This window comes from Dermacentor albipictus, chromosome 7, assembly GCF_038994185.2.
Source record: "Dermacentor albipictus isolate Rhodes 1998 colony chromosome 7, USDA_Dalb.pri_finalv2, whole genome shotgun sequence".
NCBI lineage: Eukaryota > Metazoa > Arthropoda > Arachnida > Ixodida > Ixodidae > Dermacentor > Dermacentor albipictus.
The window spans coordinates 114,719,619-114,735,166 of record NC_091827.1 but is presented as its reverse complement, the minus strand read 5'-3'; the positions used below and the strand labels follow the sequence as shown (position 1 = coordinate 114,735,166).

At 50.8% G+C, this 15,548-nt stretch overlaps 1 protein-coding gene across 2 annotated transcripts in view; it reads left to right on the top strand.

Moving 5' to 3' along the window:
* The first annotated feature begins 3,666 nt into the window (after window positions 1–3,666).
* The window catches only part of LOC135918504 (uncharacterized), a 47,495-nt gene continuing 35,613 nt past the window's right edge, over window positions 3,667–15,548 (top strand). For both annotated transcript variants that reach the window (XM_065452120.1, XM_065452119.1), the window contains exons 1-2: window positions 3,667–3,782; window positions 10,587–10,675. In XM_065452120.1, the coding sequence (XP_065308192.1) occupies window positions 10,638–10,675 (38 nt within the window). In that variant the 5' untranslated portion in view covers window positions 3,667–3,782; window positions 10,587–10,637. The remainder of the gene's footprint in view (window positions 3,783–10,586; window positions 10,676–15,548) is intronic.

Here is a 15,548-nt window from a genome sequence, read left to right as displayed (position 1 = left end):
CTTGGAGGCAACGTAAGCTGAAGTTGACTGAAGTTCACCGGCGGGAGCTTTATTTGGACGCTTATGACGCTGACAAGTCGTGCAGCCGGCAACGTATTCTTAAGTAGCCTAACGCATTTTCGGTCGATAAAAACGTTCTTTAGCCCGGTGCAGAGCCCGCACCAATCCCAAGTGGCCTGAGGTGGGGTCCTCGTGCATGATGCGTAGTACAGAAGAACGGAAGCTCTCTGGAACCACGAATAGTGTAAGTGCACCAGCTGCAGTGTAGTTCTCTTTGTACAGCAAACCATCAATCGCGAAAACACAAAAAACGGCCTGCTAGTGTAGAACTTCGCGTGGCGGGAAAGCACGCTAGCAAAATCTTCTTCTTCTTCTTCTTCTTCTTCTTCTTCTTCTTCTTCTTCTTCTTCTTCTTCTTCTTCTTCTTCTTTTTCTTCTTCTTCTTCTTCTTCTTCGTGATTTGATGAGAGGGAAAATACGCTCAGTTCCGCAGCCCATATGGGAGCACGGCGCAGCGTAATGGGGAATGGGGGCGGGGAAATGACAATGACAATGACAATGATGTTTATTTGCATCAGTACATGACGCGAGGAGCATGCAGAAAAAGCTGCCACATGGACAGCTTGACGAAGCCGCAGGCCCCCGCATTGGCGTTTTGCGCGGCGTTAGCGAGCACAAAGGTAGAACATCATTGTTTAGATATGTCGTTTACACAATAGTGAGCATCGCGAACCATGCGAAGCAAATGAAGAAAAAGAGAGATGTGCTCTAACAGGTCATAGTAAAAATCATCTCTAACCAATAAGGATAAAAAACAATGATAGGCACAATAGTATCACAACTGTTCAAAAAAGAAGAAGAAACACAAGGGTGAGAAAGACATAATCATAACACAAGGTGTAACAATAACATTTCTCATACAAACTAAATGAAAAAAACAAGAATATAAGCTATACAATGCGACTAGTCGTTTTCAATAAGGAAAAATTTGCGAACGCCAGGGAACAATCTATTTGAGGCAGAAATAACTATACAGAGCTTTAAGAGAGGTATTTTCCCATCCAGTGGTTTCATTGTGTAATTTATTCAGTAACCTTGGCAGGTTGTTACGAATAGTTTGTTGTCCGTATGTTGTTCTGACTGTTTCTACTTTCCAAAAAAGAAAGATAAGAGGATAGAGGGGGAAAGGGAGAGTAGGCTTCAGGCAGCAGACGTCAGCATCTTCCAGGGGCGATGGCCGGCGCTCGGGCAGAGGCCGTGCGAGGCCGAAGTCTATTGGCGATCTAGGAGCCCCGATTGTGTACACATATTCAAGCAGGCTTGCCAGTGCTGGGAGGTGGTAGCGGGCCGGGAAGAGCAGGTGTGTCTCTGAGGTAGCCGGTAGTCCACACCATCGGTAGGTGGCAGTGACTGGAGCGCGCTCCTGGGCTAATGCAGGACAGGTGCAGAGTAGGTGCTCGAGGGTATCGGCGTCACCGAGACCCTCGAGCACCTACTCTGCACCTGTCCTGCATTAGCCCCCTTCAGATGCGCAGCCTTGAACGCATTGCTGTCGAGGAGGGCAGGGGCAGGGGCAGGAGAAGCGACGTCAATGTTGTAAGCGTCACAGTCCGTGGAACCAAGTGGCAACGTTGAAAAGCAGTCCACATCAGCCTGGCGCCCGCCGGTCTTGTACGATAACATGAACTCATATTCTTGGAGTCTAAAATGGCCTAGCGCAAGTCGACCAGACGAATCACGCAAGTTGAAAAGTCAACAGAGTGAGTAGCAGTCCGTGATAACTGTGGAGCGTCTGCCGTACATGTATGAATGAAACCTGTGAACTGCAAATATTAAGGCAAGTCATTCCTGTTCGGTGACGGGTAATTGCACTCTGGCTTGCTTAGAAAGCGGCTGGCGTAAGAAACAACATGTTCTTTGGCACCCAAGTATTGGGCCAGTACAGCATCAATGCCCACGCCACTAGCACCTGTGTGACTTTCTGTTGCTGCGGAAGGGTAAAAGTGCCGGAGAATAGGTTGTGACGTCAAAAGAAATTTTAAGCTGTCGAAAACTGGTGTCACACTCGGCAAATCCGATCAAAGGCTGCATCCTTTCGTAGAAGACATGTAAACGATAAGCAACGTCATCAAACCGATGAATAAAGCGGCGAAAGTACGAACGCAGTCCCAAGAAAGTGCGCGGCTCCTTCACGCACCGTGGTGCTTGCAACGCTTCGACGGCTTCAGTCCTCTGGGGAGGGATCAGGTCGGCTGAGACGTTTATCCACAACATTAATGCTTGCCACTTACCGAAATGACACCTCTCTAAATTCAGGATTAGTCCAGAGTTCTCGACACAGCTAAGTAAAACGTGAAGGCGCGTACTGCATTCACTAAGTGTGTGACCAGAGAAAGAGAGAGAGAGAAACGAAGTGGGAAAGATGGGGCGGTTGACCAAGGACGTGCCCGGTTGGCTACCCTACACTTGGGCACCGAGAAAAGAGAAGAGATAAGGAGAGACAAGAAAAATAATAGTCAGTCATTCACAGTCAGTCGCAGAGGAATCTCAGCTGTCACAAGCGTTCATAGCGTGACCAAAATTCACAACATCACAGAGGTAGCACATGCAAATCTCCCATTTTAGGCCATGCAGAATTGATCCATAAAGCGCTCAAAGGTTGCGGGGGTACTGCACAGTCCGAACGGCATTACGTTTATCTCCTAGAATCCATCTGGAGTCACGAATACAGGTTTCTGTTTGTCCGCTGGGTCCATCTGGATCTGCCAATTAACCTAAGCTAACGTCAACTGAAGTACGAGGCTGAATGGAGGCAGTCAATGGCGTCATCAGTCCGCGGAAGGGGATGGGTATCCTTTCTAGCGACCGCATTTAGGCGGCGATAATCCATGTAAAATCGCCATGTTCCGTCTTTTTCACGGATATCACTGGAGCCACCCAAGAGCCAAGTACTGCACGACTCCTTAATTACTTCCTTTTGAAGCATTTCACGAACTTGTGCATCGACTATCTTGCGTTCTACTGGGGAGACTCGGTAAAGGTTTTGTCTTATGGGATACACCGTACCTGTGTTGATCCTGTGACGTGTGCGTGACGCAGGGGTCGAAAGCGCTTTGACATGTATCCTGCGAAGAGTCGAGCACAGGCAGGTGAAATAATTTGACCAAGGCACGGTGCCCATTGGTACTGAGTGACTTGCTGACCACGCAAGGAACACAGTAGTCCCCAGATCTAAGGCTTGCCGCCACGCCTGGTGCATCTGCATCTGTCAGTGAACTCAGTGTCAAATGCGCGTCTTCTCGAAAGGCGATGAGTTTCAAGCCGCCAACCGCGGGCCCCATGGAGTAATTCACACTCCACAAACCAGCACGCTCGTGCTCCACTGGCCCAAGGCACTGCGGGACCTCGATGTTCTTTGTTCCACATTCCAAACAAATGGGCTCCACGCTGGCGTCAAACACAGCGTGTGCAGCCACTGGAACGCAGACAACTGGCAAGGCTGTTGTTAATTCGCACACTTCAATTATTGCAGCGGAATTCACTGGTGGATATCTTTAGGGGAAAACTAATTTACAAGTAGCCCAGTTTTCGCATAAATATTCGTTAAGCTAATTTTGGGCAACTTTATGTAGGGTGACGATGAGCTAGCGATTTTATGTAATTTGTTTCAGATATGTCTCGTCGGCCATGCTAGAGCAAGTATAAATATTTTAGCCTCTCCTACTCCCGACGCAATCGCAAAGTTTCAAGTTGGGCATCCACTAGGAGTGCGCTAAGCATACGTAAGTATTTTAGGAGCTGTAGACGAATCTTATGACCCCTTTGTCTGTACCATTTCAATCTCTCTATTATTAACTTTGGCGTAGGGCTTCCAAATCAGTGATGCTTACTCTAAGATGCGGCTTATGAAATATTGTCACGTGGTAGTGACGGTAAAGAGAGAACACAGTAGCAGTACTGTGAAAGACAAAGCTAGCTTTTATTGGGCGAACCTGTGCCCACAAAACAGGCTACACTTAAAGCACAACGATAGCGGCGAACACAGTCGGCGATAGTCGAAAATCTGATCAGCGGGTCAAGCGCGTCGGCTTTTATAGATCAGTCGTCGAATGTTCCAGATTAACTGATGGGACCCGCGTGTCTTCCACAAAGTTCTACACCATTCGTGTCACGCGATGAAATCTGATAACACAAGGTTCGGCGACAACAGACACGCGGATAGAAGCGTCGATAACTTTCCAGAAACATCGGATACATTCAGTCGCGTCCCTCGCTGTGCGATTACAGTTGTCAAGCGGCGAAACGTGGTCGCCCGATAAAGATAAGTACACGTGTCATTACCCCCCTCTTAAAAAGCATCGACCCGATGCTGCAAACAAACGAAAGTAACAAAGAAAAGCACTCGTAGCAAAGAAAACAAACTAAGGAAGTTCATCAGCGTCCGTAAAATGGTTTAAGGCGCACCACGTGGACCACTTCAGATCGTGCGCGGCGCCGCTGTGAGTGCGAAATGCCGTCTGGCACGACCTCATAGTCTAGTGCGCCAATACGTCGGATGACCTTGTAGGGTCCGAAATAGCGTCGCAGCAGCTTCTCACTGAGTCCTCGCCGGCGTATCGGTGTCCAAACCCAAACACGGTCGCCGGGCTGGTACTCAACAAAGCGTCGTCGGAGGTTGTATTGTCGGCTGTCGGTCCTCTGTTGGTTCTTGATCCGTAGGCGGGCGAGCTGTCGGGCTTCTTCGGCGTGCTGGAGGTAGCTAGCGACGTCAACATTCTCTTCGTCAGTGACGTGGGGCAGCATGGCGTCGAGCGTCGTCGTCGGGTTCCTGCCGTAAACCAACTTGAATGGCGTGATCTGTGTTGTTTCTTGCACCGCCGTGTTGTAGGCGAAGGTGACATACGGCAGGACCGCGTCCCACGTCTTGTGCTCGACATCGACGTACATCGCTAGCATGTCGGCGAGGGTCTTATTCAGCCGCTCCGTAAGACCATTCGTCTGCGGGTGGTAGGCCGTGGTCCTCCTGTGCCTTGTCTGACTGTATTTCAGAATGGCTTGGGTGAGCTCCGCTGTAAAGGCCGTTCCTCTGTCCGTGATGAGGACTTCTGGGGCGCCATGTCGAAGCAGGATGTTTTCGACAAAAAATTTCGCCACTTCGGCTGCGCTACCTTTCGGCAGTGCTTTAGTTTCAGCGAAGCGGGTGAGGTAGTCTGTCGCCACGACGATCCACTTATTTCCGGTTGTTGACGTCGGAAAGGGTCCCAGCAAGTCCATCCCGATCTGCTGGAATGGTCGGCAAGGAGGCTCGATTGGCTGTAGTAATCCGGCTGGCCTTGTCGGCGGTGTCTTACGTCGCTGACAGTCTCGGCATGTTCTGACATAATGGGCGACGTCGGCGGTCAGGCGCGGCCAATAATACTTTTGTTGTATCCTCGAGAGTGTCCGGGAAAAACCGAGGTGTCCAGCGGTCGGATCGTCATGTAGGGCGTGCAATACTTCTGGACGAAGTCCTGACGGGACAACAAGAAGGTAGTTGGCGCGGACTGGTGAAAAGTTCTTCTTCACGAGGAGACTGTTATGAAGCGTGAAGGAAAATAGTCCGCGCTTAAATGCCCTGGGGACAACGTCGGTGTGCCCTTCCAAATATTCCACCAGGCCTTTTAGCTCCGGGTCTGCCCGTTGCTGTTCAGCGAAGTCTTCCGCGCTTATCATGCCAAGGAAGGCATCGTCATCTTCGTCATCTTGCGGCGGCGGGTCAATGGGGGCGCGCGATAGGCAATCGGCATCGGAGTGTTTTCGTCCGGACTTGTAGGTTACAGTGATGTCGTATTCTTGTAGTCTGAGGCTCCACCGCACCAGTCGTCCTGAAGGGTCCTTTATACTCGCTAGCCAACACAAAGCGTGATGGTCACTGACGACTTTGAATGGCCTGCCATAAAGATAAGGGCGAAATTTAACTGTAGCCCAAACGATGGCGAGGCATTCCTTTTCAGTCGTAGAATAGTTGCCTTCCGCTTTTGACAGCGACCGGCTAGCGTAAGATATCACCTCTTCGACTCCGCTTTTCCTCTGGACTAGAACGGCACCGAGGCCTAGGCTACTGGCGTCAGTATGGATTTCTGTATCGGCGTACTCGTCGAAGTGCGCAAGTACCGGCGGCGACTGCATGCGTTGTTTGAGTTCTTCAAATGCGTCGGCCTGCGGCGTTTCCCACTTGAACTCAACATCACATTTAGTTAGACGTGTCAACGGCTCGGCGATGCGTGAAAAGTCCTTGACAAAGCGCCTGTAGTAGGCACACATGCCAAGGAATCTACGCACTGCCTTCTTGTCGGTGGGCTGCGGGAACTTTGCGATGGCAGCTGTTTTCTGCGGGTCGGGGCGTACTCCGGATTTACTGATGACGTGGCCTAGGAACAGAAGCTCGTCGTAAGCGAACCGGCATTTTTCTGGCTTCAGAGTGAGCCCTGATGACTTGATGACCTCTAGTACTGTGGCAAGCCGCCTAAGGTGATCGTCGAAATTTCCGGCGAAGACGACGACGTCATCCAAGTAAATGAGACAGGTCTGCCACTTCAGTCCTGCTAATACTGTGTCCATGACGCGCTGGAACGTTGCAGGCGCCGAACACAGTCCGAATGGCATAACCTTGAACTCGTAGAGGCCGTCTGGCGTGATGAAGGCGGTCTTTTCGCGATCCCTTTCGTCGACTTCTATTTGCCAGTAGCCAGACTTGAGGTCCATCGATGAGAAGTATTTAGCATTGCAGAGCCGATCCAATGCGTCGTCTATCCGTGGGAGGGGGTATACGTCTTTCTTCGTGATTTTGTTCAATCGACGATAATCGACGCAGAAACGTAGGGTTCCGTCCTTTTTCTTCACTAAAACAACTGGAGACGCCCACGGGCTTTTCGACGGCTGGATGATGTCGTCGCGCAGCATTTCGTCGACTTGGTGTCTTATAGCTTCGCGTTCTCTCGTCGAAACTCGGTAAGGGCTCTGGCGGAGTGGTCGAGCGCACTCTTCGGTTATTATGCGATGCTTTGCGACTGGGGTTTGTCGAATCCTCGATGACGTCGAAAAGCAGTCTTTGTATCGTCGAAGCAGACTTCTGAGCTGCTGTTGCTTAATCACTGGGAGACTTGGATTAATGTCGTAGTCTGGTTCGGGAACCATGGTCGTCGGGGTAGATGCGGCGGAATCCGAGAGGACAAACGCATTACCGGTTTCCAGAATTTCCTCGATGTACGCGATCGTCGTGCCCTTGTTGATGTGCTTGAACTCCGGGCTGAAGTTTGTCAGCAACACTTCAGTTTTCCCTCCATGCAGTCGAGCGATCCCTCTTGCGATGCAAATTTCACGGTCTAGCAGGAGACGTTGGTCGCCTTCGATGACACCTTCTACGTCAGCGGGTATTTCGGTGCCGACCGAAATAACAATGCTGGAGCGGGGCGGGATGCTAACTTGGTCTTCGAGCACACTCAAGGCGTGGTGACTACGAGGGCTCTCTGGCGGTATCGCTTTATCTTCCGACAGCGTTATTGACTTCGACTTCAGGTCGATGACTGCGCCGTGTTGGTTCAGGAAGTCCATACCGAGAATGACGTCTCGAGAACACTGTTGGAGGATAACGAAGGTGGCAGGGTATGTCCGGTCATGAATGGTAATTCTTGCCGTGCAGACTCCAGACGGCGTGATGAGGTGTCCTCCAGCGGTTCGAATTTGAGGGCCTTCCCACGTAGTCTTAACTTTCTTCAACTGGGCGGCGATGTGGCCACTCATGACGGAGTAATCAGCCCCTGTGTCGACTAAGGCAGTGACTGCGTGGCCGTCGAGAAGCACGTCGAGGTCGGTGGTTCTTTGTCTGGCGTTGCAGTTAGGTCGTGGCGTCGGATCACGGCTGCGTCGTGTTGAACTGAAGTTGGAACGTCGCGTCGTCAAGTCGTCGTTCGTCGGTGTAGTCTTGCCTTCCTGACTTCGTCGGGACGGCGGCGTGTCTTTGTTATGTCGTCGAGATGGTTTCGTCGTCGTCTTCGTCGGCGGCGGAGGATCTTCGTCAGTTCGACGAACAGCAACCGCACCTCCATCGGTTGCTGCTTTTAGTTTTCCGGATAAGGGCTCGCAGAGCGGCCCCGGGCTGGGCCGGTGTATGGTCGGCGCTGCGGCGACAGGTAGCGGCCTGGTGACGGCGAACGGGACGGTCGTCGAGGGCTCCATTGAGTAGCGGCGAGGTAGTCGGCGATGTCACGTGGGCGCTCTCCAAGCTTTGGACGCGGCGCGTTGACGGCGAACCCTCTCAGTCCCATGTCGCGGTACGGGCATCGGCGGTAGACGTGACCCGCTTCCCCGCAGTGGTAGCAGAGTGGGCGGTGGTCAGGAGCGCGCCAAACGTCGGTCTTCCTCGGGTAGCTCCGCTGGGCGACGGGTGGGCGCGCTGTCGGCGGCGGCGGCGGTGGTCGACGGAATTGCGGCGTTACAGGGCCCTGGCGCGGTCGCTGAGGTGGGCCTTGACGGCGTACGACGGCGGCGTAGGTCATCGCTTCGGGTTGGGGTTGCGGTAATTGAGGTTGCACCTCCGGAACTCCAAGCGACCTCTGAACCTCATCTTTGACGATGTCAGCGATCGAGGCCACTTGAGGCTGCGACGACGGGAAGATCTTCTGAAGCTCCTCTCGTACGACTGCCCTGATAGCCTCGCGCAGGTCTTCGGAGGCCAGTGATTGAACTCCGGCATAGTTTGTAGCGTTGGTGCGGCGGTCGAATTGCCGGTTTCGCATCTCGAGTGTCTTCTCGATGCTAGTGGCCTCGCGAAGAAACTCGTCGACAGTCTTCGGCGGGTTTCGTACCATACCGGCGAAAAGTTCCTCCTTAACACCACGCATTAGTAGCCGGACTTTCTTTTCCTCGGACATTTCCGGGTCGGCGTGGCGGAATAGGCGGCTCATTTCTTCTGTAAAAATCGCCGTGGTCTCGTTGGGCAGCTGCACTCGGGTTTCCAGTAGTGCTTGGGCTCGTTCTCGGCGAACGACGCTTGTGAATGTCTTCAGGAAGGCGCTTCGGAAAAGGTCCCAGGTCGTTAACGTGGCTTCTCTGTTCTCGAACCACGTCCTGGCAGCGTCTTCCAATGCGAAGAAGACATGTCGCAGTTTGTCGTCGCTGTTCCAGCTGTTAAATGCAGCGACCCTCTCGTACGTCTCGAGCCAGGTTTCCGGGTCCTCGAATGTTGAACCGCGGAACGTGGGGGGCTCCCTGGGCTGCTGCAGCACGACGGGAGATGCTGGGGCTGCCATTGGGGAGGACTTGGTGGCAATCTTCCTGCTCGTCTCAGGTAGGAGTCCGTGCTCTGGGGGCAGTCCTTGCAGCCGGCGGCTAGCTCGCTGGTCTTGGTTGGCTGGTGGCCGGTCTTGGTCGACGTTGGTTTTGTCCTCGGGCTTCGGACTTGGATCGCGGCTTTGCGGGGGCGTTCGGTACATGAACGCACAAGCACCTCCACCAGATGTCACGTGGTAGTGACGGTAAAGAGAGAACACAGTAGCAGTACTGTGAAAGACAAAGCTAGCTTTTATTGGGCGAACCTGTGCCCACAAAACAGGCTACACTTAAAGCACAACGATAGCGGCGAACACAGTCGGCGATCGTCGAAAATCTGATCAGCGGGTCAAGCGCGTCGGCTTTTATAGATCAGTCGTCGAATGTTCCAGATTAACTGATGGGACCCGCGTGTCTTCCACAAAGTTCTACACCATTCGTGTCACGCGATGAAATCTGATAACACAAGGTTCGGCGACAACAGACACGCGGATAGAAGCGTCGATAACTTTCCAGAAACATCGGATACATTCAGTCGCGTCCCTCGCTGTGCGATTACAGTTGTCAAGCGGCGAAACGTGGTCGCCCGATAAAGATAAGTACACGTGTCAATATCTATAAGTCAATAATTTGATTTCGCATGTGAAATTTCGCAAGGTTATTCTCAAGTACCTTAATTCTAGGGTTCCTTTATAATAAACATACAAAATATGCTCCTTCCATTTTATGTGTGATGTTATCATGGTGAACAATTACCTACACTTACTAACCTGAGACAAAGCATTGCCAGTGACGCAATATGTCACTAAGTTGATTTCGCTAATGCGTTGCAGCAGCCTCCTTTCGTAAATTATCTTTTTCCACTTCGTGTACCAGGCCTCAACATCCGCTAGTGAGCCCTTTAAAGCAGCTTGGTCATTTCACTTAATTTCATGATTAAGATTACGATCATCTGTGTATCAACAAATTTCAACGAAAACTTCATTCACTGTATCATTAGTAAATATTAAAGAGACAATCGGCTGAATTGTACCGATCATGGAGGTATGCAGGACTGAACTATGCAAGTATTCAAGTTTACGCCGTTATCAATACGTGTTGTTATCGAAACGAAAGGTAAGCTTTATCCATGAAAGTAGCGCGTCATCCTAAAGTATGAGTATCCTAAACTACTTTGCTAGTAGTTTAGGATGCGAAATGCAGTCTAATGCTTTTGCACAGTCCCATGTTTTTGTAACAATGTGGCAACAGCAAGAAAGCACGCTTTTATTTTGCAGCGCTCTTCGGTGCTTTCTCGAAAGCTGTGAAGACCTTCGAGAGGCTAGCAAATGAAGTTAAGCACGTGCGTTGTTCATCGAGAAGAAACGTGAGTAAATTTGCGCAATATTTTTATAGATAATGAGAATAATTTTTAGTTTTAAAGAACACTCACAACACTTGATCTAAAAAAAAAACACTCACAACACTTGATCTGACCCGCCGTGGTTGCTCAGTGGCTATGGTGTTAGGCTGCTGAGCACGAGGTCGCGGGATCGAATCCCGGCCACGGCGGCCGCATTTCGATGGGAGCGAAATGCGAACACACCCGTGTACTTAGATTTAGGTGCACGTTAAAGAACCCCAGGTGGTCAAAATCTCCGGAGTCTCCCACTACGGCGTGCCTCATAATCAGAAAGTGGTTTTGGCACGTAAAACCCCATATATTAATTAACACTTGATCTGGTTTCGCCCACGGAAACGAAAGGGGGGGGGGGAATTCGAGGACACCTAAGCACTTTTTATGAGTTGTGAATGCGATAGCATTAGAGTTCAATTGAACGTTGCTGAGCAGTCCCTCGAGTCCTGGACTACTCGCGGGCAAACAACGCTTCGAAACGCTTGGCGTGTTTTGATTTAACCTTAAAGACAGTATTAAATTGAGTGGTAGGGAAGAGGCAAGGAAGAGCTGGAAGCGTAGGAATAGGTAAGCAGTTAAAACGCCACCGCTTCGCCCTACGTGGCACCCGTTTTCGAACGCCCGCCGGGTGGTGTCTCGGTGAGCGCAGTTTCACGCATGACTGTTTCGGCTGCTCGCGTGCCTGCGCAGTAAAAACGTTATCGGCGCGCGGACGAGCGTCGTTCGCGGTCAGTCACGCTACGTCGGTTGCGCTGCGCCAGCCGAGATGCCATCCCCTCTATACACCAGAACACCGTGAATTCAAAGGGCGCCGCCATATTGATGAGCGCTGGTCGCGCCATCTATCCCACGCGCCGCGAAGTAGCAGGCCTGGGCTGCCACGCCGGGAGATGCGACCCGGCGCGAAAGCGAAACTTGGGCTTTTTAGCTGGGCGGAAGGCGTGTTTCACGTTTTTTCTAACCTGTCATTTTCGCTGTCTGGATTCAATCAAACTTCAAGACCTCGTGCAAGTCCACAATGGACACACTGAGTGCTGTGCAGACTGCAGAAGCGAATACATCGGGTAGGTACGCTATTACGTTTGTACAAACCGCGCGCTATATGCTAGAACACCTGTGAGCTTTTTGGCACGTAACCTGTGAAGGAATTTACAGCACTGTGTTGGTGCCATATATTATTAAAGCACGCAGAACACTGTCATCTGCACTTTCAGTTTGGTCTTGTTTGTAATGGTCTCTACTGGGTTGGCCGCGCTTGGCAACCAACTGGCGAGGTCGTTTGACTGCCTGGTTAGCAGACGCCTGCCCTTCACCACCTGCACACTGAAAACAAAATAGATGTTATAGTAAGAAGGGCTGTAGTTCTTTCCAATGCCATCACTTTTGCGAAGATATAAAGTCCTCTCAAAATGAAATAGAAAATACACCAGGCCAATTGTATCGTGCAACCACTTAAGAGTACAACATTCAGAACAAAAGCCTACAGCACTCGAACAAGCAGCATATGATGCTAAACCTGCACTCATTGGAAAATGAGGTGCTACAGTAGTTATAATGTTCAACTACATGTGCAGTCAAAGCCCGTATAACAGGGCGAGCATGACAGATGCAGGTGTTGTACAGTTGCACAAACCATGACAGGGCACGTAAAATTACCATCCCTACTTAAAGCTGCATCATCAGGACCCCTTTGGTACAAGACAACAACCGCACCTGCATTCCAAGAAATTAGCCCCACCAACTGCAGCTACCTGGTACCAGACCTGTTTCGCTTGTGCGAGGCCATCGGATTGTTGGCGCTCCCTTAGAAAAGAAAACAGTAAAAAAAACTAGCCAGAACGATCAAAATTTTGTTACAAAATACAAGAATAATTAAGCACCTTATTTTCCTCGCCATATGAACGGAAATATTTTGCGCTTTGCCCCGCATAACAGCCCGCACGCAGTTTAGAGCTCAGGAGGCTCAAATGAATTCGTTACGAATGACACCTGCAACACCAGCTCGTAAAGGTAGGTGCGCTGCAAGAACACCTTCGGCGACGAGTAGTCTTCGTTTACGTTTTTGTGGACGCATGCTACGTGACGAGCAGACCTCGGTTTACTTTCATTAGCAATAACGCTCACCAGCAAGGCCTACAACTTGTCGTTCACGCTTAATGGTCATTCCGTGCACCAGCTGCAAGTATCGCTGACCGCAAACTCAACTGTTCCGCTTAACCGTCGGGAGCTCTACCTGAATGAAAACACGAAAAGGCTTGCCTTTTTGTTATAGCCAAGGCGAACCACCGGCGCGTGATTCTGCTCTGTAGGCTTGTTGCCCAGAAAGTGCTCGGAGCAAATCTGCGTATTACGTTTGTAGGGCGCAAAGTTGAACGTGGCACCAAAATATACACAGATCGAATATTCACTCGTGCATTTTTACTGGGTTGGTAGTTCTTCCTATTCACTGCAGCTATCCACCGGTGGCGCAGCTTGGCATTCTTCGTTGCGGATGGAAATCGGCGCAGGCTGAAAACACCGCACCGGCACGATTCCCTACGTGTGTTGTGCTCTTCGCAAACAGCGCTAAGCAACCTGCTCCTTTTCCGCTGGTTGTTTTGGCATCCAAACACGACGCAATGATGCCCAGATGACTTCTTCTACTTTGGATCCGTGTGAACGGGCACATTTCCGCACTTTGGAACCCTAGAGCTGGCGCTTGCCATGTCTACTGGTCGCCGGCGAACACACTTTGGCAGCCCAGTACAAAATAGCGCCGGTCGACCGGGCAACCCGGGTGCGAGAGTATGCGTTCGGTTAGTCTGGGTGCGAGACTAGCCTGTTCTGGTCTATAGACCAGAACACGCTAGTCTCGCACCCAGACTAACCGAACGCATACTCTCGCACCCGGGTTGCCCGGTCGACCGGCGCTATTTTGTACTGGGCTGCCAAAGTGTGTTCGCCGGCGGCCAGTAGACATGGCAAGCGCCAGCTCTAGGGCTCCAAAGTGCGGAAATGTGCCCGTTCACACGGATCCAAAGTAGAAGAAGTCATCTGGGCATCATTGCGTCGTGTTTGGATGCCAAAACAACCAGCGGAAAAGGAGCAGGTTGCTTAGCGCTGTTTGCGAAGAGCACAACACACGTAGGGAATCGTGCCGGTGCGGTGTTTTCAGCCTGCGCCGATTTCCATCCGCAACGAAGAATGCCAAGCTGCGCCACCGGTGGATAGCTGCAGTGAATAGGAAGAACTACCAACCCAGTGAAAATGCACGAGTGAGTATTCGATCTGTGTATATTTTGGTGCCACGTTCAACTTTGCGCCCTACAAACGTAATACGCAGGTTTGCTCCGAGCACTTTCTGGGCAACAAGCCTACAGAGCAGAATCCCGCGCCGGTGCTTCGCCTTGGCTATAACAAAAAGGCAAGCCTTTTCGTGTTTTCATTCAGGCAGAGCTCCCGACGGTTAAGCGGAACAGTTGAGTTAGCGGTTAGCGATACTTGCAGCTGGTGCACGGAATGACCATTAAGCGTGAACGACAAGTTGTAGGCCTTGCTGGTGAGCGTTATTGCTAATGAAAGTAAACCGAAGTCTGCTCGTCACGTAGCATGCGTCCACAAAAACGTTAACGACGACTACTCGTCGCCGAAGGTGTTCTTGCAGCGCACCCACCTTTACGAGCTGGTGTTGCAGGTGTCATTCGTAACGAATTCATTTGAGCCTCCTGAGCTCTAAACTGCGTGCGGGCTGTTATGCGGGGCAAAGCGCAAAATATTTCCGTTCATATGGCGAGGAAAATAAGGTGCTTAATTATTCTTGTATTTTGTAACAAAATTTTGATCGTTCTCACTAGTTTTTTTTTTACTGTTTTCTTTCCTAAGGGAGCGCCAACAATCCGATGGCCTCGCACAAGCGAAACAGGTCTGGTACCAGGTAGCTGCAGTTGGTGGGGCTAATTTCTTGGAATGCACGTGCGGTTGTTGTCTTGTACCAAAGGGGTCCTGATGATGCAGCTTTAAGTAGGGATGGTAATTTTACGTGCCCTGTCATGGTTTGTGCAACTGTACAACACCTGCATCTGTCATGCTCACCCTGTTATACGGGCTTTGACTGCACATGTAGTTGAACATTATAACTACTGTAGTACCTCATTTTCCAATGAGTGCAGGTTTAGCATCATATGCTGCTTGTTCGAGTGCTGTAGGCTTTTGTTCTGAATGTTGTACTCTTAAGTGGTTGCACGATACAATTGGCCTGGTGTATTTTCTATTTCATTTTGACAGGACTTTATATCTTCGCAAAAGTGATGGCATGGGAAAGAACTACAGCCCTGCTTACTATAACAACTATTTTGTTTTCAGTGTGCAGGTGGTGAAGGGCAGGCGTCTGCTAACCAGGCAGTCTGCCAAGCGCGGCCAACCCAGTAGAGACCATTACAATCAAGACCAAACTGAAAGTGCAGATGACAGTGTTCTGCGTGCTTTAATAATATATGGCACCAACACAGTGCTGTAAATTCCTTCACAGGTTACGTGCCAAAAAGCTCACAGGTGTTCTAGCTTATAGCGCGCGGTTTGTACAAACGTAATAGCGTACCTACCCGATGTATTCGCTCCTGCAGTCTGCACAGCACTCAGTGTGTCCATTGTGGACTTGTACGAGGTCTTGAAGTTTGATTGAATCCAGACAGCGAAAATGACAGGTTAGAAAAAACGTGAAACACGCCTTCCGCCCAGCTAAAAAGCCCAAGTTTCGCTTTCGCGCCGGGTCGCATCTCCCGGCGTGGCAGCCCAGGCCTGCTACTTCGCGGCGCTTGGGATAGATGGCGCGACCGGCGCTCATCAATATGGCGGCGCCCTTTGA